Source organism: Chiloscyllium plagiosum, unplaced genomic scaffold (genome assembly GCF_037043375.1).
Source record: "Chiloscyllium plagiosum isolate Xiang-an unplaced genomic scaffold, Cpla_swu_hap1 HiC_scaffold_12, whole genome shotgun sequence".
NCBI lineage: Eukaryota > Metazoa > Chordata > Chondrichthyes > Orectolobiformes > Hemiscylliidae > Chiloscyllium > Chiloscyllium plagiosum.
Window position 1 is genome coordinate 98,196,104 of NW_028270150.1, and position 23,156 is coordinate 98,219,259.

At 46.4% G+C, this 23,156-nt stretch overlaps 1 protein-coding gene across 1 annotated transcript in view; it reads right to left on the reverse strand.

Moving 5' to 3' along the window:
• The window catches only part of LOC148148635 (putative G protein-coupled receptor 139), a 50,083-nt gene that overhangs the window by 4,767 nt on the left and 22,160 nt on the right, over nt 1–23,156 (reverse strand). The window contains exon 3 of the mRNA XM_087992353.1: nt 1,838–2,148. Coding sequence (XP_087848479.1) covers nt 1,838–2,148 — 311 coding nt within the window. The remainder of the gene's footprint in view (nt 1–1,837; nt 2,149–23,156) is intronic.

The window sequence follows — 23,156 nt, forward strand, 5'->3', positions numbered from 1 at the left end:
GCATCCCTTTCGATTCACTCAATTGACCGAAGGCTTACAATGACATGATATCAAAGGTCAGAAATTATATCAGTTTTAATCAGATTAAAATCTTTACAGTCAGTGCAAGAAGGAAAAGGTATGATGATAGAAAAAAAAAACAGGGGATGCGGGAAATTCTCAGCAGCTCTGGCAGTGCCTGTGGGGAAACAGAGTTAACATTTCAGGCTGCTAACCCTTTGTCAGAACTGGAAATGTACTGAAACAGGATTCAAACCAGTGGCAACCCAAGAGACAGGAGACATTAGATGGGAGAAGGGATGACAACAAAAGCAAAATAAAATTGTAACAGGACATGTAAAGGAGCAAAGATGTACATGTAAATAGGAAAATACAAAATCATCATCAAAGATGCTTCCCAAGAAATGGAGTAAAGTTTGCAATTGACACTGAGGTCAACAACTTCAGATGAGAAACAGTGAGCCGTTGTGAATTGTGGCAAAGTGATAATTTTATATCTGTACTTGGAGCCATAGAGTCATACAGATATGCAGCACAGAAACAGATCCTTTGGTCTAACCGATCCATGTCAAACAGGTTTCTCAAACTGAAGTAGTCCCATTTGCCTGTATTTGACCCATATCCCTCCAAGTCTTTCCAATCCTTTTGGAGTTTTCCCCTATCAATATACCTGTCCAAAAGTGTTCCAAAAAAAGTTATAATTGAACCTCACTCTACCACTTCTTCTGGCAGCTCATTCTGTACACAATCTAGTCTCTCCGTGAAAAACATTTCCCTCAGGTCCCACTTAAATCTTTCCCTTCTCACCTTAAACCCATGCCCTTTAGTTTTGAGCAGGTGTGGAAACGCCTTCTTCACCACCCTGTCGACCTGTAATGCCATTCTCATGGGACTATGTACCTGCACCCCTCGGTGTCTCTATTCAGGAAGTCTACTCAGGGCACTACCATTTACTATGCTGACTGCTTGATGTGGTTAAGTTCATGCGGGTGGTGTGGAGGAAGGTGTATTGCAGATGAGATTGAGCAGATCATTGCATGTGTTTGTGTTGGAATAGACCTTCGCCAGTGCAAATACAGGGACACTCTTTCAAAACCAACAATCATGGCACAGAGTCCTTGCCTGGTTTTGGATTTTGTCACTGCTCAGTGTGAACACATTGTGGGGCAAGAAGGGTCAAGGGAGTAGATTGACATGCAAATAGTGAAACTAATAATAATTCCATGACCTGACATTGTCCAGGCAAGTTAATCATAATTGAACAACACTTCTCAGAAACAAAGCAAGACACATTTCAAAAATCTTCGGTTTTCAAATAAACTCCATTTTTGTTGGCAGCCAGTTTTGCAAGAGTGTGCTTTTATACTCCTGATGTAGAGAGGATGGGGGTGTGTAAGTAATGTCAGTCAGGATGGGGACCTGGAAGATGATTTGCCTGAAAAGGTCTCCGTGATGAGACACATTTTGGGAACAGGTGCCACCTGAATTAGTGCCAGGAACGAACATGAGATTGAACCAGCTCGTTGTCAAATGGATCTGTCAGATTCTGAACAATCTCACTCATCCTCATGACTTGGCCAAGAATGGGGTTGGAGTCAATGGATAGAGATTAAAGTGTAAAGTCGGAACCAAAGACAATGACTTTCCAATGTCTTTCCAATTTGAAATGACAAGAACATTAATACAGTGAAATGTGATTTACAGATCTAATAGTTATAGAGACATAGAGACTTCGCTGGAACAACAGCAACAGCAGCATTAAGGACAGAGTAACTGGCAGGAAAAGCAATGCAGTTAAATATAGTTTTGAGAGTTAATAGCAGGGCTAGAGACTTACTAGGAACACCAACAATAACAAGGGTGGGATAGTAAATGTGTTGAATAACCAGGAGTATATAGTAGATCTGGGTAGTTAATGACATCGAGTGGTAATTTGCAGAAATATAATCAATTGTTGCTGAGAAACTCCTGCCCATTGTTGTAAAATTCCGATCTTCTGTGTTCAGATTCCAACCCATGGTTGTAAAACTCCAATCTATTGTTCTCAGATTCAAGTCTCTCTTCTCCCAAGCCACCAATCTCTGGAGCTGCCAGTTCCTGTTAGTGCTGGGGGTGATGCTGGAAGTGATGCTGTCACTGATACTATAGCTTTGTACATTGTAAGTAATTTGTAATTAATGGAAGAGGGAAACCCTCCTGGGACACAATTATGGACGATGGAGTTTGTCATTAATTGCAGTCATTGAACAAACAGGTTCAGTTAACCCTCTTCAATCCTGTACACTATTCCTCCAATGACAAAGGACTTGTCCCCATCTTGCACTGCATGTACATGAGTTACTGAGAGGAGAGATAGAGGCATTGACCATAATCTTTCGATTCTCTGGAGATATTGAAGTGGTTCCAAAGAAATGGAGGGTCGCATAGTGCTGACAGTGTGTTCAACTGTTTTTCCTTAGCAAAGCAACTGCAATCCAACTCTTAATAATAATAAATGGGAGTATTTATATTTTTAACAGAATTAATATTAAAATAACATAATACAGTATCAACTAACAATTGACCCTATAACTGTGTTTTGTGCTTTACCGTAACTCTGGATGATCATACTCCACCACACGAGATCTTCACCTTGATCCACGTGGCGATGATTACCTGGTCTTATATCTTGCTGCTCTCAGGTGAGTCTTCTCTTCTCAGTGGTTGGTCTCAAGTTACCGCTGCCTTGAGTGGTATTGCAGTGGTTTGTACACTCTGGAGTTGTTCATGCCCTTTTGGGAGGGTCTTCAATACCCTCCAATAGATTGATTAGGGCTCGAGCACCATGATCGATCGGACCAAGCCAGGCATTGGCATCTCAATGGTAGTGTGGTCCTTAGGCATCCATTCCTGGAGATGTTGGGCTCATGTAACGCCTTCCAAAAAAAGGGAGTGAGGCGCCCCCGTGTCTGGTACACACCCTGATATTTCCGCTCGCCCTGAGGAAGGCATTCCGGTCAACTCTATTCAAACCCAAATTCGGGTGTGTACTGTGTAGTCTGCAGCTCCCAGGTCAATTGTAGACTCTCTGTTGGTAGCTGCAGCCTGTCTGGTTTCGGCAGCATGTTTATTAGCGCAGTCGCTTTGGGCAAGGGTTGCTTCAGGTTCCCAGCATGCCTCAGTTATTGTACAATGTTTTGTGAATCGGTCATAAATTCGGCATGTTGAGTGGCCTGTCTGTCCACAGCCCTCCTCTTGATCCTGAATGTGAAGTGTGTTGGATCACATAATGGAAGACCAATCTCTGTGCAGTGAGCACACGGTCATGCAGGCTTAAACAATGTACAACATACACCTAAGCGTTAAGCTCTTACAGATAATGTAGTAAATTAATATAAATAAATACATAATGGAAATAAAATGTTTACAATACTAGGGAATATTTTATACAATAGATATATATATTTTATATATCTAAATGGAACATAAAAAAAACTCATCCTTAATGTCTGATCAAGCAAACATAGTTAAATAAAATAAGTAAGACATTACAGAAATAAGCAAATACAAAACTAAAATCATAATGAGAAAAACATATTCGTAATGTATATCAAACAAACATCAGAAAGCCGGAGAATATTTCATACAAACAACAGGATAACTAATATTTACGAAGCAAACAAACATATCTCCTGGTCTGTTTGGTGGTTATTTTGTGTTGTTTCTGACGATGACGATGACCATCCCAATGAGGCGGACCTTGATTGCGTTTCGCACGGTCATCATTGTCCTGGAGAGAGATCAAGGTTGTTTCTCTCGTTGTCCTTGTCTAATATCGGAATCGTTTTGAACAAATGTAATACATATGCCCTAACCCTACCCCACTTTTCTTTTTAAAAACACAAATAATAAAAAACAAAATCGGAATGTGAGTCCCCCCCCACCGTGGAATGTGAAGTTGGGTTGAGAGGCCTGGTAGGCTCCAACCTCAGTTTCTAGTGGTAACGGTTACCGTGGTTTTAAATGACCTGACGAGAGGGTGGTCACAAAGACTGAATCAAGGCTGCCATTATGACCAATTTTATAAATATGCATGAAAATGAGCGGAAAACTGAAGGATTGTAACATGGCTAATCCCATCAGTGATTACAGGAACTCGAACTGGAAGACATGTGAGATGCCTGAGGTTTTAACATTGGGAAGAGTTGCCCCTTGCCTTGGGTGGCTGTCAGGAACAGTTTCATTGTATGATTAGTAATGAGTGCATTTGCAAAATAGCTGCCCAACAGAGACTCATCAGTGTGTTGTGTATCCTCGGTCTCTGTGGCTTGGCAATGCTGCATCCTCCTGGTTCCTGTGTCCGTGTCCCATCATTCCCTCCTGTGGTGACACCTGGAAGTACCATTTGGCTGTCTGGGTCAATCTGTATTTCCGTAGTCTGTACTAGCCCTTTTGTATTGTCACGTGTCCACAGTGCAGGTATGTTGTTAGGGGTCTGATGTAGAGTGAGATGGGGATGTTCGGTTTCCCTTTTGTTGGGGGTTATTAGGGAGTCGTGTCATGTTTAGACCATGTGGAGGTATTTAACATGTCTGCGTTCCTGGTTACGAGTGAATCACTCCAATTTGTTTGGGAAGAAAGTGAGGACTGCAGATGCTGGAGATCAGAGCTGAAACTGTGTTGCTGGAAAAGCACAGCAGGTCAGGCAGCATCCAAGGAACTAGAGAATCAACGTTTTGGGCATGAGCCCTTCTTCAGGAATGAGGAAAGTGTGTCCAACAGACAAACCTCACCTCCAACAAAACCAACCTCACTATCAAACCGGCACCAACCCCAACCACACTATCAAACCGGCAAACCTCTCCACCCCTCTCACCCACTCCAACCTCTCACCCTCGGAATGTGCAGCCCTCCACTCCCTCCGTTCCAACCCCAAACTCACTACCAAACTGGCAGACAAGGGAGGCGCGGTAGTAGTTTGGCGCACCGACCTTTACACCGCTGAGACTAAATGCCAGCTCGCGGACACCTCCTCCTACTGCCCCCTTGACCATGACCCCACCTCCCACCACCAAACCATCATCTCCCAGACCATCCATAACCTCATCACCTCAGGGGACCTCCCATCCACCGCCTCCAACCTCATAGTCCCACAACCCCGCACCGCCCGTTTCTACCTCCTGCCCAAAATCCACAAACCTGACTGCCCTGGCCGACCCATTGTCTCAGCCTGCTCCTGCCCCACCGAACCCATTTCTGCATACCTCGCCACGATCCTGTCCCCCTTAGTCCAAGAACTCCCCACCTACATTCGGGACACCACCCACGCCCTCCACCTCCTCCATGATTTTCACTTCCCCTGTCCCCCATGCCTTATCTTCACCATGGACATCCAGTCCCTGTACACCTCCATCCCCCATCACGAAGGACTCAAAGCCCTCCGCTTCTTCATTTCCCGCCGACCCAACCAGTGCCCTTCCACTAACACCCTCCTTCGACTGACTGAACTGGTCCTCACCCTGAACAACTTCTCTTTCCAATCCTCCCACTTCCTCCAAACCAAAGGAGTAGCCATGGGCACCCACATGGGCCCCAGCTATGCCTGCCTCTTTGTAGGATATGTGGAACAGTCCATCTTCCGCAGCTACACTGGCACCACCCCCCACCTTTTCCTCCGCTACATCGCTGACTGTATTGGCGCTGCCTCGTGCTCCCACGAGGAGATTAAACAGTTCATTCACTTTACCAACACCTTCCACCCCGACCTCAAATTCACCTGGACCGTCTCAGACACCTCCCTCCCCTTCCTAGACCTTTCCATTTCTAACTCGGGCGATTGAATCAACACGGACATTTACTATAAACCGACCGACTCCCACAGCTACCGAGACTACACCTCCTCCCACCCTGCCCCCTGTAAAAACGCCATCCCATATTCCCAATTCCTTCGTCTCCACCGCATCTGCTCCCAGGAGGACCAGTTCCAATACTGTACAACCCAGATAGCCTCCTTCTTCAAAGACCGCAATTTCCCCTCAGACGTGGTTGACGATGAACTCCACCGCATCTCCTCCACTTCCCACTCCTCCGCCCTTGAGCCCCGCCCCTCCAATCGCCATCAGGACAGAACCCCACTGGCTCTCATCTACCACCCCACCAACCTCCATATACATCGTATCATCCTTTGTCATTTCCGTCACCTCCAAACGGACCCCACCACCAGGGATATATTTCCCTCCCCTCCCCTATCAGCGTTCCGAAAAGACCACTCCCTCCGTGACTCCCTCGTCAGGTCCACACCCCCCACCAACCCAACCTCCACTCCCGGCACCTTCCCCTGCAACCGCAAGAAATGTAAAACTTGCGCCCACACCTCCCCCCTTACTTCCCTCCAAGGCCCCAAGGGATCCTTCCATATCCGCCACAAATTCACCTGCACCTCCACACACATCATTTATTGCATCCGCTGCACCCGATGAGGCCTCCTCTATATTGGGGAGACAGGCCGCCTACTTGCGGAACGTTTCAGCGAACACCTCTGGGACACCCGGACCAACCAACCCAACCACCTCGTGGCTCAACACTTTAACTCCCCCTCCCACTCCACCAAGGACATGCAGGTCCTTGGACTCCTCCATCGCCAGACCATGGCAACACGACGGTTGGAGGAAGAGCGCCTCATCTTCTGCCTGGGAAACCTTCCACCACAAGGGATGAACTCAGATTTCTCCAGTTTCCTCATTTCCCCTCCCCCCACCTTGTCTCAGTCAAATCCCTCGAACTCAGCACCGCCTTCCTAACCTGCAATATTCTTCCTGACCTCTCCGCCCACACACCCAGTCCGGCCTATCACCCTCACCTTGACCTCCTTCCACCTATCACATTTCCAACGCCCCTCCCCTAAGTCCCTCCTCCCTACCTTTTATCTTAGCCTGCTGGACACACTTTCCTCATTCCTGAAGAAGGGCTCATGCCCGAAACATCGATTCTCCTGTTCCTTGGATTCTGTCTGACCTGCTGTGCTTTTCCAGCAACACATTTTCATCTCCAATTTGTTTGGGAGCCTTGTATTGAATCAATCAAATTGTCCAGGGGTCCCTTGGACGTTGAAGTTATAGTTGGTGATGGAAAGATTTGGATTTTGTCGGGGGAGGGGTGTGATCTCTCTGTGAGGATGTGTCAGGAGGTGTCCTTGGTCTTTTCTGTTCGTTTCAAGGCAGTGACATCCACCATAGATATATATTAAGGTGGTGAGAGTGGCTGTGTTTTGTGCCATAGGCTCTTAACTGGTTGATATGGGACCAGCCGGTTTTCCCTGTGGCTACTGGAACCCTGTGCACTGAGGGGTTTACCTTCTCCACCACAGTGTGTGGACCTGAGTATTTTGGGGAAAGACAGGAGCTAGGATTGTATATCTGTCGGATCAGCTGCTGTCCTACAGGATATCTGACAGGGTTAATGTTGCTGTGGACGGAGGCCTGCCTTACTTTCCTTTTGGTCTGGAACGTGCCAGCTGCTGCCAGCTGAGTGACCGCGTTACTCTCGGTGAGATGCTGCATTGCTTTCTCGTGGGTGAGGGCAGTGAGGACGGATTCACTGAGGTTGGAGACTGAACAGGTAGTCGACTCCTTTCATGGGTCAGCCTGTCAGCAGAATATTGGGGGGTATACCCTGTAGATTGGGAGATGGCGTTGTGCACCATCATGAGGACAAATGGAAGTACTGTGTCCCAGGTTTTATTATTCTGCCGCACCATCTACCTGATCATCCCATTTCAGGTGTGATTCATCCTTGCCACGATCCCACTGGATTGGGGGTGATATGCAATGTGGACCTTCTTCTTGATACCAAGCATAGCCATCCCAGTCTGCATGACCCGGCTGGTGAAATGGGATCCTGATCTGACTCAATACTGCAGGGTGGACCCCATCTTGGAAACACCTGTTGTGTTAGGATTTGTGCGGTTGTTTTGGCTGTACCTGTCGGAACGGCAAAACCACGAACCATTTTGTGCAAGTGTGTATGATGACCAGAATGTAGGTAAACCCATTCCTACATGGTGGTAGGGGACCTACAAAGTCAATGTGTAGACTTGCCCAAGGCCCTTGTGATGATGTTGTTCCTTTAACAAGGTTCCGTGGTCCTTGGTTTTATTCAGAGGGGTTGTAAAGGCAGAGGTTCTGAATTGTCTGTGTTTATCTATTTGAAGAAGTTTTCAAGTTTAAAAAATAGCTGTGTGTGCAATGAAAGGGGAGTGGCCAGTTCTCCCAGCTCAGCTTCCCTCTGGTTTGGTTTGGTGTGAGCTGTCTGGCTGTTCTGCAGCTGCTGGTCAGTTTTTTTGAGGCTGCTGGTCAAAGAAGCAGCTCCATGGTGATCCTCCTCTCTCTCTCTGACATCTCTCCTGGAAGAACCTGGGTTTGAGTTCATCTACTTTACAAAGGGGCTGTTTATGGGAATGTTGCAAATATTTGGAACAGCATCATTAAGTTGCGATAGAGTCGATTGGCTTTTAAAATATTTGTTATTCCATATTCTGTTTTCTTTTGTTTCTGTTTCATTTGCTAATCTCACAAACCAATTCGGTTTTGTCTAAAACTGAGTGGTTGTGCCAGCTGCATCCCTCCTGGAATATCCGCTCTACACCTGCTTAAAACAACGAGTAAAGTTAGAGTCAGGGCTAACTGGAATGTTTGGAGGGGGTCTGGCCTTATCCAGAACACCCTGCCATGGGACAGGTAGGCCTCAGTCCTCCCTTTCGAGCATAACTATCCGGATTATTTTGGGCTTACACCAGACAGTTCCCTATCTATGGTGCTGCAGTCCTGTGTAACTCAGACCATCAACGCAGTTCCATCAATCGTTCGGTACTGGCCTGTCCTGAGTCGGAGCGATATAGACTCCTGCTTTTAAAACGAATCCGTCCCATAGCTGCAGGGAATCTCTCCATTTGACATAAGCCTCTGAGTAAACCCCTCCCACAATGTGTTTGAAGGAATCATCGTGGTACTGGGCCTGTCTATGTTTGTCTGGCTGACAGACACTGCATTGGCCTGCTCACCCATGGGGGGGACGCCAGAATTCTCTGACATCAGCACCTCTCCTCGCTCACACATCTGCTCTGCGGTTACCTTCTGGAGATGTTTTGTGGTGGCTACTAACTTTAATTATGCTGTGTTTCCTTCCACTGACGGCCTGCAGTATGTATTTTGATAAGGGGACTGAAGGGAGGGGTTTCCCAGCAGCAGAACTAAACCCTCGAGCTTCCCATAATGGTGAGAATTCAGTGAGGATGTTGCACACAGACAATGCTATCAGGGTATATCTCTGTGGGTGAAGGGAACAGATCAGGGTGGCTGACCACATCGGCTCCAGCTACTATTTCCACAGCCTGGGCACTTCAATGGCTGCCTCATTTTAAAGCTAGTCCCAATAGTGGCTGCTGTCCTTGAGTGTTGGTCATTTATACCCCACAGCCGGTGATCCGACTTCCGTCTTCTACTGTGGAGGATCCACCTCCAGCAATTCTGACAGCTGTGTCTGCCTGGTTATCTTTTTGTTTCATCCCTAATCATTTTTCCTGTTGTTTAGGTATAAAAGGACATGTGGGGGTGTTTAGTGGCTATGATTTGGCAGGCATGTGGGTCTCCCCCATTATTTCGGTTATCTGTTAGGAAGGTGAGCACCTTGGTATATCTGACTTTGATGTCCCGGCATTAAAGCAGTGGAGTCCATCGTGCGACTTGAATCTGGCTCACTGAGCTGGCTTTGATTTGGCGTGTGCTCAGTCAGTGGGTTTAAACTAATGATATCGTCGAAGTACTGAATTGCCCAAAGGACTGCGAGGGAGTGTCGTTCACACATGGAAAACCCTTGTTACACAGATGTAGGAGCCTGGAGGAGTAGGTCACTGTGTCTGGCCTACCGTGCTGCTCCTGCAGTAGAACAGCAGCTATTGCCCTGTCTGTGGCTGCATTTTCTAGGCTGCATGTTATGTCAGGGTGTGGTACTAGTAAGGCAGATGCTGTTGTGAGTACACATTTTAATTCAGTTACTGTTTCAGTTTGTTGAGATGTCCAACACCAGACAGCGTTCTTTTTCAGAGAGTGGAGCTGCTTTGGTAGTGAACCCATCAAGGTGGTTCCTGCAGTATCCCACTTACCTGAGGAAAGGTCAGAGCACACTAACCTCTTGGGGAGTGGGAGTTGTTCAATGGTCTCTATTCCCAAATGTGTAACCCTGGCCTGCAGAATTTGTGACTTTTTCAGATTTATCTTCCATCCTAGTTTGTGTATCAGATTGAGTTATCCATCCAGGAGCTGAATGTGCTCCTCCTTTGTTTCCATCTAGAAAGGTCGGTCATCTACATATTGGATTAGACAGTCGGGCCGGGAAAGCCTTTCCAGTCCCTTGGCTACCTGCCTGTGAAAAATCGAGAGTGAGTTCTGGAACCCTTGGGGTAGACAAGTCCAGGCATATTGCTGTTCCTGGAAGGGAAACGCAAATTTGTACTGACAGGACTGATTGAAGGTGATGAAGTAGAAACCATTCTTGCTTTCATGTCCTGTGAAGTACTTGTTTGCAGGGTTTGCTTCATTATAATGGCTGGGCTGGTAGTTACTGTTGGTGTGGGGAGTGGGGTGACTTTATTAAGGACCTAATCATCGATGGTTAAACACCATGAACCACCTGGCTTCCTGAGTGGTCAAATTGGAGCATTATTAGTAGAGGCTACAGGTCCCAGCACTCCTTGCAGTAACAGACTGTCAATCACCTTTGCTCCCGCCCCCTCTGCCTGTCCGGGGAAACCGTATTGTCTTTGTGGTTGTGGGTCTGGCCTCTCGATTATCAGCTCTTCTGGGGTACACCCACAGTCATGTTTATGCTGGGTAAATACCCCTTTGTGTTTCACCATCACCTCTCTCATAGCTGGACCTTTGGTCATTGTTAGGGAATTGAATCCAAACTCCCCTATTGTGCTGATCTGATTAGTATCATTTCCTGTTGAAATGATGGAAGGGGCAGTGCGAGCCAGAGATAGTTACCACATGCAGACATTCACTGGGTCTAAGAAAGGATAGTACCGAGTCATGGAATCAACCTGAGAATGTGTTCTGCGCCTGGGGGGGTGGTTCACTAAGATAGTAGGGTGCTGGCACGTTATGTTGCACAGTTTAAACTCTATTGGTTCTGTAATTACGTTCCTGTATATGGTCAGTAAACTCAACTAAACCAATAGACCCTGTGGTCTGCCAGGATAGATAATTAATTCCCAAGGTTTACAGCATTGGTCGAGGTGTTAACGGGGTGCTGTATTTGATTGTTGGGGGTTTCAGTGCCCCCGACCCATCTCTCAGTACTGATCAGATTCATCGCCGCAGGGACTGTCCCTGGAGGTGCTGGAGGAGTTGGCACCTCTGGGTAGGGTGGGGGTGGACCGCAATCTTCCGCACATATGGCATACTGCTGCACTTCTTGCCTGAGCTCATCTCAGTCTATCCCTTGCTCCTCTCCCTCCTCTCTAACCTCTCCAATGCACATATTATTCCATTGTGGATTGAGAGCTGTTCTTTTAATTGGTCCATCTCCTGCAGGCACTTGGTGTGGTCTGCAGCTCCCTCTTTCTCTTCCCTGTCTGCCTGGTGCTGTACTCTGACTGCTGCTTGCAAATAGAGTCATAGAGTCACAGAGATGTACAGCAGGGAACCAGACCCTTTTGTTCACCACGTCCATGCCGAGCAGATATCCCAACCCAATCTAGTCCCACCTGACCAGCATCTGGCCCATATCCCTCCAATCCCTTCCTATTCATATACCCTTCCAGGTGTCTTTTAAATGTTGCAATTGTACCAGTCTCCAACATTTCCTCTAGTAGCTCATTCCATACAAGTACCACGCTCTGCGTGAAAAACTTGTCCCTTTGGTCTCTTTTATGTGTTTCCACTCTCACCGTAAAGTTATTCCCTCAAGTTCTGCACTCCCACACGCCTGGGAAAAGAGTTGGTCTATTTCCGCTACCCATGCCCCTCATACTTTTATGAACTCTATCAGGTCACCCCTCAGCCTCTGACGCTCCAGGGAAAACAGCCACAGCCTATTCAAAGCTCCAAAAGCTCAAATCCTTCAACCCTGGCAACATCCTTGTAAACCTTTTCTGAACCCTTTCAAGTTTCACAACATCTTTCCGATAGGAAGGAGACCAGAATTGCACACAATATTCCAACAGTGGCCTAACCAATGTCCTGTACAGTCACAATATCACCTCCCAACTCCTGTACTCAATACTCTGACTAATAAAGGAAAGCATACCAAACGCAGCCTTCACTATCCTATCTACCTGAGACTCTACTTTCAAGGAGCTATGAACCTGCACTCCAAGGTCTCTTTGTTCAGCAACACTCCCTAGGACCTTATCATAAAGTGTATAAGTCCTGCTTAGATTTGCTTTCCCAAAATGCAGTACCTCGCATTTATCTGAATTAAACTCCATCTGCCACTTCTCAGCACATGACTCCATCTGATCAAGTTCCTGTTGTAATCTGGGGTTACCCTCTTCACTGTCCACTACACCTCCAATTTTGGTGTCAGCTGAAAACTTACTAACTGTACCTCTTACTCTCACATCCAAATCATTTATAAAAATGATGAAAAAAAAAGTAGACCCAGGACCGATTCTTGTGGCACTCCACTGGTCACAGGTCTCCAGTCTGAAAAACAACCCTCCACCACCACCCTCTGTCTTCTACCTTTCAGCCAGTTCTATAACCAAGTGGCTACTTCTCCCTGTATTCTGTGAGAGCTCGCCTTGTTAACCAGTCTCCTGTGGGGAACCTTGTCGAACGCCTTACTGAAGTCCAGATAGATCACATCCATAGCTCTGCCCTCATCAATCCTCTTTGTTGATTCTTCAAAAACGTTAGTGAGACATGATTTCGAATACACAAACTCATGTTGACCATCCCTAAACAGTCCTTGCCTTTCTAAATACATGTACATCCTGACCCTCAGGATTCCCTCCAACAACCTGCCTACCACTGAATTCAGGCTCACTGATCTATAGTTCCCTGGCTGGTCCTAACCAACTTTCTTAAACAGTGGCACCACTTTAGCCAACCTCCAGTATTCTGGCACGTCACCTGTGACTACAGATGATACAAATATCTCAGCAAGAATCCCAGCGATCATTTCCCGAACTTCCCACAGAATTCGAGAGTACACCTGTTTCGATCCTGGGCATTTATCCACTTTTATGTGTTTCAAGACATCCAGCACTTCCTCCTCTGTTATATGGACATTTTTCAAGATGTCAACATCTACTTTCATACATTCTGTATCTTCCAGGTCATTTTCCACAGTAAACACTGATGCAAAGTATTCATTTCGTATCTCCCCCATCTCCTGATGCTCCACACAAAATCTGCCTTGCTGATCTTTGAAAATCCCTATTGTCCCATAGTTACTCTCTCATCCTTAATGTATTTCTAGAAACCATTTGGATTTTCTTTAACTCTATTTGCTAAATCTATTTCATATCTCCTTTTTGCCCTCCTGATTTCCCTCTTAAGTATATTCCTACTACCTTTACTTCTTGTAAGGATTCACTCGAGCTATCGTGCCGATACCTGACATATACTTCTTTCTTTTTCTTAACCAAACCCTCAATTTCTTTAGTCATCCAGCATTCCCTACACCCACCAGCCGTTCCTTTAACTCTAACAGGAATATATTGTCTCTGGACTCTCATTGTCTCATTTCTGAAGGCTTCCCATTTTCCAGCCATCCCTTTACCTGCAAACATCTGCCCCCAATCAGCTTTTGAAAGTTTTTGCCTAATACCGTCAAAATTATCATTCCTCCAATTTAGAACTTCAACTTTTAGACCTGGTCTATCTTTTTCATCACTAATTTAAAACTAATAGAATTATGGTCGCTGGCCCCAAAGTGCTCCCCCAGTGACTCCTCAGTCACCTGCCCTGCCTTATTTCCCAAGAATAGGTCAAGTTTTACACCTTCTCTAGTAGGTACATCCACATACTGAATCAGAAAATTTTCTTGTACACACTGAACAAATTCCTCTCCGTCTAAACCCTTAACACTATAGCAGTCCCAGTCTATGTTTGGAAAGTTAAAATCCCTGACCATAACCACCCTATTAAATCCATCTGTTTATTTCCCAACTCCCTTCCTGCCTTCTCAGCAGCTTCTTTAGCTGACACTGTGTTGGGGATCTCAGTATGCTCATTCTCACTGGGTATGGTATTGCCCCATGGATAGGAGGTTTGCTTGATTTCTCTGGATCAGAGCTGCGTTTTTCAGTTCTAACTCCGTGATTTCCCTTTTTGCGTCCCCTAGTTCCTTACGGATGGATTTTAATTCCCGTTCTGTCCCTAAGAATTGCCCTAGACAACACATTATCGCTGTGACCTTCTCAAGTTAGGAAGGCCGCTTGCTTGAGTTCTGCTAAAATTATCCCAATACTTCTGCCCTGGGGATCCTGGGCCCATTTCAACATTGAAACAAAATTCTGCCCGTGTGGACCACTTTTTCTAACTAATATCCTGTCTCAGTGTTGTTTCCCACACTCTACTCTGGTGCCATTCTCTGCCATTTTCAATTAAACTACAGAGTATACGGGGTGGATCAGACTGAGGGTACGGTTTTCGCTATGTTCCAGTCCTAATCCCACTGAGTGTCAAACGACTTTCAGTGTTTTACCCCCCACACACATACACAAACACACACTCACACACACACACACAAACACACACTCACAGACACACTGACACAGACACACACTCACACACACACTCACAGACACACACACACAAACATACACTCACACACACACACTGACACAGACACACACACTCACAGACACACACACACATACACACACACTCACACACACACACTCACAGACACACACACACTCACACAGACACACTCACTCACACACACACTCACACACATACACACACCCACATGCACACACACGCACACACACTCACACACACTCACACGCACACGCTCACACACTCACACACACACACACTCACACACAAACACACTCACACACAAACACACTCACACAGACACACTCACACGCACACACTCACGCACACGCACACACTCACGCACACACACACACACTCACACACACACACACTCACACACACACACACACTCACACACACACACACTCACACACACACACACACTCACACACACACTCAGACACACACACACACACACTCACACACACTCAAACACACTCTCACACACACACACTCACACACACACTCAAACACACACACACTCACTCACACACACACTCACACACACACACTCACACACACACACACACAGAGGAAACAGTGGTTTGCTGGATTAGGAGTAAACATCTGTTGGTTTTATATTTTAAAGCACAGTTCAGTTTAGACCATTCTGTTCTCTTTGATTTACTTGAACCCCTGGCCTTCACGTGGGACAGCTGTCCTCTTAACAGCCGTCTCAGGCAACACCTCAAGGAATATTAGGTTTCAAGGACTTCAATCTCAGAGCAACAAATTCGCTTCGTATCGAGGTCCCATCTTGGGGGGCCAATTTGTTGTCCCTGCCACACAGTGTTTTTTAACTCGTATCCAGCAACAGCACTGAGTCGGCTCAATAATAATAAACAATAATATTCATTTATTTGACGCAATTAATACTATCATAACAAGATACACTATAAATTAACCATTTACACAACAAATGCTATCTTGTGCTTTACCTTAAATCTGGATGATCATATACCCCAACAGGCCTGGTCTTCTCCTGATGATTTCAGGGATATCTTCCTTTCTCGGTGGTGGGTCTCGAGTTACCGCTCTCGAGTCACCCCCCGAGCGTGGTGTTATGGCAATTCTTACACTCTAAAGTCTTCGTATCGTTTTGAGAGGGGCTTCACCATTAACCAATGGATCGATCAGGCTCGATCAGGCTCGATCACCCTGATGGATCAGACTGAGCCAGGCGTTGCCGTGTCGATGGTAGGATCATCCTTAAGCCTCCGTTCCTGGAGGTGCTGGGACCACATGCCCTCCTCCAAATAAGGGTTTGAGGCACGCCCCTCACCCCCCCCCACCACCACCCCAGCATGTCTGGTACACACCTCGATGTTTCCGATCACCCTGAGGTTGACATTATTTTGATCCCATTCAATCCCAACTTCAGGTGTGCACTGTAGAGTCTGCAGTTACCAAGTTAGTTACAAACTGTCTGTTGGTATCTGCAGCCTACCTGGATTCTGCAGCATATGGATTAGCACAGTCACTTTGGTTAAGGCCGGTTTCCATTTCCCAGCATGCTTTAGTCCTTGTCCAGTTTACATCAAATCAATCATAGACTTTATCCTTTTGACGGTAACTATCTATTAGTTTTTCCTGATTACTTGCTTTACCTGCACACGAACCTTCGTGATTCATGTACCAGGATCCCCAGATCCCTCTGCACCTCAGAGATGTGCAACCTTTGATCATTCAGATAAGGTGTTTATTTTTAACTCTTTCTGCCACAATGGACAGTTTCCCATTCTCTCTCATTTTCCTCTAGTTGTCAGAATTTTCACACTCACTGAACCAATCCTTACCTTTTGTAGGCTCTTCCTGCTCTCTTCACAATGCACTTTCCCAGCTAGCTTTGTGTTGTCAGTAAATTTAGCTCCATACCTTCAATCCCTCCATCCAAATCATTTGTGTAAATTGTGAAGAGTTGAGCCCATTGTGTCCCATTTCCCTGTGTGCCACTCCTCCCTGTACATTCAGATGTGGGTCCTGATTGCTGACACCAAGGGCTCCTCTCCTGCCTGAACAGCTGCCTGGTCTCTGCCAATCCCTCCGAATGCCAGTGGCCTGGGGCATTTCTTCCTCAGCCAGCTGTGGAGCTGAGGCAGTGAGGTGCTCACCAGCTTGTGCTCGCACACTCTAAGGCTAACCTTCCCACCGAGGTCTCAGGGTCTGAGCTGGTGGGGTGCCTTTTACATCTCAGTACTCTTGTCCTCACAGGGAGAGGAGGTGGCTTGTGTGAGAAACAGCCACATCACTGTGGGGGTGTGGAGATGCTGGTGGTACCCACAAGGCAGAGAGAGAGACAGCGAGACAGAGAGAGACAGAGAGAGAGAGACATGTTTGAATTTTCCAAATCAGACAATTAAATAACACTCCACCTTTTCGAAATCATATTCCTTTTGAAACATGAAACACAGTGAACTCAGCATTTCCAAAGAACTTTACTTGATCAAAGAACTCCATTAAGCCCATAATAGCTGTCACTTGTTCAGCTCTTCTTCAACTAAATAAAACTATATTTTATCTTGGTCATCAGGGGACACTAATACAAACATCCAGCCCTCTTGGCCCACTCCCATATTTTCATTGTTCCTTTACTCAGCATCCCTCCCACATTCTACCCAGACCAGGTATAAGTTTAACTTTACGCTGGGATAAAGGCACTGGATTGAAAGAAGTTCAATGAACCTGTTTGTTCAGTGACTGTATTTAATGTCAATCTCTGCGGGTCCTAATTGAGTCACTGGATGGATTCCTCCTTCCATTAATAAATGAGTCTCAGCTACAACATTCCTTGAAACAGGGAGAGATGACAGATCAGAATCTGAGGAGAGCAGACTGCAATGTTCCCACAATGGGCAGGAGTCTCTCTGGGACAATTGACTATTTTTCTACAAATTATCAACAGTTGAATTTGGGACGTCGGATCCGATAGATAATTCTGATTATTCAACACATTTACTATCCGACTGTCACTGCTGTTGGTACTCCAGGTAAGTGTCTCTGTCTGGCTGGTAATTCTGTGAATCATGGTTTCACTTTATTATCGTTCTTGTCATTTCCCATTCTGCTGCTTGCTGCTCCTGCTGTCACTAAGTCTCTACCTGCAATCAGTGGATTTATGAGTAACTAGTTTCCTGCCAATCTCACTTTAATCTTGAGAAGACCAACGCTATTTTCTTTGGTTCCCATCAAAAATTCAGTCTCCTATCATTCTGCTTAATCTCCCTGGCTGCAGGCTGAACCAAAATGTTTGTAGCCTCAGGGCGCCCTTTAACCCTAACCTGAGGTTTGACCCCACATCCTCTCCATTGCAAAGCTTGTTTACCATCCCCTCTGTAATATCTCCGTCTCCTGCCTGCTTCATCCGGGATGCTGCACACTGCACCGTCTCTGGGTTTGATTAATCCAGATTCGAGTATTCCACTGATATCATCTTCAGCGTCACAGTGTCAAACTTCAATAAACCAGCACTCACCCAAACCTCTGCTGCTCATACTGAACTCCCATCATGTTCGGTTTATCATTTCTCTGTGTCCTAATTGACCAACAAACATTCCTGATCCAACAACTTCCCATTTTAATATTCTCATTTTTGGGTTCACATTCCTTCAACACCTGACTTGTCTGATTATTCCCACGCCCGGTCCTGACCTATCGTCCTGTACGTAGAGTCACAGAGTCACACAGCAGCCTTCCCTGTTCTCGGTTCTTACCCCATCTTCCTGCAAATCGATCCCATTCTAATTTTTATCTAATTCCGTTCTGAAAATTTGTTTCTTTCACGTTGTCTCTCCCTCTTCTACATCTTACTTTTTCTATCACTTTCCCTCTTTCTCTTCTGTTTAAAACTCTTTCACTCTCTCTCTCTCTCTCTGCCCCCCTCCCTGTTGTCTGGATGTTCACTCTGAGGGGGGTGCTACTGCCTCTGTTACTCAGTGTGTGTGGGCCCTGCAGACACATCCACCCCCAGGGTCATCTAACCAGATCCTTCAAAGGCTATGGGCTCCAGTGTAGGGCAGGCTTCCTCCAGCCCAGCTGCATGCCCCGGGAATGCACCTCGACCTGGCGGTAGAGTGAGAAAGAAGATGTCCTGGTGGCACAGATGACGTTATTGTAAATAGTTTTCCACATCTATGTATTCACCCTTTACAATCAGCTCTGCCTGTGAGTCTCTGTCCAGCTGCAAATCTGACATTACAGGGACTGGAGCCAGCCATCCCTGTCACTGCACACCGCTCCCTCACCCCAAGTGGGAGGTAACCCATAGCTACCGTATCCAGGCAATAGGGAAATCACAGGTCACTGTCACACTGGCAGCAACATTCTCACTTTTTAGAGACACCAATATGCTGCAGAAATGACTGGACTTCACGAGTTATCCAAGTTATTCCCAAGTTAACAAAAGGTGCTGCTGAGAAGTGACTGAGGAGGATTCCGGGAGGAATCAGCTCAGCCACCAGGAGTGAACAAAAAGGAGGCAAGCTCCAGCCGAGAGGCCATTGTTGGAGCGGCCATTTTGAGAAGGGCTGCTTTGCTGTTGAAGTGCTGCTGGAGGTTTAAGTGTGGGTTTTGGTGGATACTGGGATACCCGGTGAGGAGGGTGATCAGCAACAAGGTCAGGGTATGGTAAGATTCTGTTCTTTGTGTTACTGTGAGGTGACAGAGATGGCAGTTAGGGCAGCGGTATGCTCCTCCTAACAGATGTGGGAGATTAGGGAATAGTCTAGAATCCCTGACGACTGTCTGCAGGAAGTGTGACCGGCTACAGCTCCTCACAGACCGTATGGTTCAGTTGGAGAGGGAGTTGGACATACTGAGGAGCATACAGGGGGCAGAGAGTGTGATAGACACTAGTTACAGTGATGTGGCCACACCACAGGTTCAGTCAGGGAGATGGGTGACTGCCAGGAGAGGCAGGTAGTGCAGGAGTCTCCAGTGGCTATTCCCTTCTCTAACAGGTATAACGTTTGTAATACTGTTGGTGGTTATAATCTCTCTCTCAGGGGAGTACAACAGCAGCAGACAGGCCTGTGGTACCATGAATGGCTGAGCTGCAAACCTTCAGGAAGGCAATTACATAGAACATTAGGTGACTCGTTGGTCAGGGGCACAGACAGGGTATCTGTGGCAGTGACTGAAACTCCAGGATAGTGTGCTCCCTCCCTGGTTCCAGGGCTGATGGCATCTCTGAGCATTTCATGGAATTCCTCAGGGAGAGGGTGAGCAGACAAAGGTCATCGTTCTCACTGGTACCAACAACATAGTGAGGAAAAGGGATGAGGACCTGAAGGGAATTTGAAAGGGAGTTTGGTAGAAGTTAAAATGTCGGATCTCAAGGGTAGTAACTTGGGGACAACTAGCATCAGCGAGAAAAGGAAAAGGAGGATTTGGCAGATGAATGTGTGGCTGAGAGCTGGTGCAGGTGGCAGGGATTCAGATTCTTGGTTTTCTGGGACGTGTTCTGGGGCAGAGCTGACCTGTCAAAGTGGGACAGGTTGTATCTGAACTGGAGGCAGCCAATATCCTGGTGGGGAGATTTGTGAGAGCCACTTGAAAGGGGTTAAACTAGTCTGGCAGGGAGGGGAGGATGGGTGTTGGGGGGATCCAAAGGAGTAGGGAGACATAAGAGAAGGTTAATGACAGTTTAGAAGTTAATGAGAGCAAATAAATCAGTCAAAGCAGTTTTGGTAATCTTGCACTCGACAGGGCAGATTAGAGTACGCAGAAAGCAAGGGAAGTCAGGGTTAAACTGCATTTATTTCAAAGCAAGAGGCCTGAGAGGTAAGGGAAATGAATGGAATCATGGGATGGGGACATTACAGCTAATACAGAAATATGGCTGTAACCAGGGCTGCACTAAAGGAATCAGTGATGGGTCTACTTTTATTCATCATGTATTTAAATAATATGGCTGAGAATTCAGCAGGAATGATTAGTAAGCATATGGATGCCATGAAGATTGGTGGTACAGTGGACATTGAAGAAGGTTATCTGGGAATACAGTGAGATCTTGATCAATTGGGCCAGTGGGCCGAGGAATGGCCGTTGGAGTTTAGTTTTGATAAATGTGAAGTGTTGCATTTTGCTGGGTCAAACCCGGGCAGGACTTACCCAGCCATTGTTCTGGCCATTGTGAGGGGTGTTATAGAACAAGGAGATCCTGGGGTACAGGTTCATTGCTCCTTGAAGCTGGAGTCACAGCTAGGCAGGGTGGTCAAGAAGGCTTTCAGAATGCTTGCATTCATTGGGGAGAGCATTGAGTATAAGAGTTGGGACATCTTGGTGCAGCTGTACAAGATGTTGGAAAGGCTACATTTGGAGTACTGTGTGCAGTTTGGTCACCGTACTATAGAAAGGATATAATTGAACTGGAAAGAGCACAGAAAAGATTTAATAGGATACTTCCTGAACAGGAAGTCTTGAGCTTGATAGGCTGGGAGTGTTTTTCCTGCAGAATAAGAGACTGAGGGGAGCCCTTATAGATGTCCATAAAATCATGAGAGGCAGAGATAAGGTAGATAGCCAACAGCATTTCCCCAAGTTAGGGGAGTCTGAAACTAGAGAGCACAGGTTCCGGCTGAGAGGGGAGAGACATAAATAGGTGCAGAGGGGCAATTGCTTCCCACAGAAGGAGGTGAGTGTCTGGAATGGCTCGCAGAGGTAGTGGTGGAAGTGAGTACGATTTTGTCATTTAAGAAACATTTAGACAAGTATCTTTTTGGGATAGGTATGAAAGGTAATGGACTAAACATATACAAACTGGACAGGTTTAATTGTACAAACTGGGTAGCATGAACAAGTTGGGCCGAAGAGCCTGTTTCCATGCTGTAAACCTGTATGACACTAAATGCTCTGAGCTGTTTGGGGAATGAGCTGCAATGTACAATATTAAAGGGTCTGCCCTTCAGTGTCTGGGTGTGTGCCGAGTGACCTTGCCCTTTGAAGGGGCCTCCCATTGCACGGACTTGCAGATACTCCACCCCCACCCGAGGCTGCACATCCAAACACTTACCCTGCTGGCCTCATGTTCAGTTGCAGCCATCTTCATTTCTGAGTCACAGCAGGATGGAAGGCAAGAGCAGGCTTCCCTCAGACACTGAATTCCAGCCTCCTCCTCTGCACACAGGGGAACTCTCAAGGATAAAATGACCCTTCCTGCAAGCACACCCCCCACACCCTGTTAACCTCTCAGACTTCACTCATCCCCGAGTTCCCGCCCAACCCATCTGCATCTACGTACCCTCAGCTCTAACCCCAGTCCGGTCGGGTCGATATGCCAGGGCTGGGAATGCACTGGCCCCCTCCTTGTATCCAGGGTGTTGCTAACTCTCACTGAACCCCTCCCCCTTACATAGTGAGTTGTCTCCCTGCAGTATCATCATTCCCCAGCTTCCCAACTCCGATTCCCACTATTATGTTCCCCAGCTATCATTCCACAGGAGTGGTCTCCTTGGCAGTGCCCTACGAGTGGCTCGGAGATGTGCCAGGATGGGGTGTGGTGAGACTGGCACATGTCAGATTCCAATGTCTGTGACCGTGGGCTGTGTGCGGTCACCACCCAGAAACCGGACCTTGAGCTGTTGGTGCTGGGGTTCCAAGCTGGAGGGCTGGAGGAACAAGCAGTGAGCTGGAGTCACCAGGTTCCCAGTCTGACTTCCACATTGGGAATTCTCTGTGTCTAGTGTCTATCCAGTGGATGGTAGAATGGGAATCTGCATATTAATGAGGTGAGATCTGGTGTTAATGAGGGTGATAATGAGCAATGTTGATAAAGGCCTCTCACTGTAGCCCACCTTGTTCTTGTCCCTGTATTACTCGCTAGGTTTCTCTTGTACTCTAATTGTTCACTCCTCGTTAATCTTTTAGTCAATCTGTGCTGACTTTTATTTTCTTTTCCTGACCTACCAGCGAACTTTTCACAATTATCTGCTTTTTAATTGAAGTTTGATGCCATTTTTAACACTGATGGTGGGTGCTCAATTTGGAACTTTTCCTTTCTCATTTTGAATGCATTTATTGTGTATAATCTGAATTATGTCCTTAAATGTCCACCAATACTGTGTTCTCCCTGAACCTCATTTCCTTGTTCTCTTTAGTTCGGTCTAATTTCATGCTCTCAGATCTACCCTTCCTTAAATTCACAACACTGATCTTGGACTCACTCTTCTCTCCCTCACACTCTGTTTCCCCATGTCCTTTAACTTTTCCTGCCTCACATATTTCTCCAATTCCATATTTATAAACTACTATTGAATCGATATGTGTCACTGTATTAGACTGTGTATTCCAAATCCTAATCACTTATTGTGTATAACAATTATGTTCATGTCTCCCTATGCTTCTTTTGCC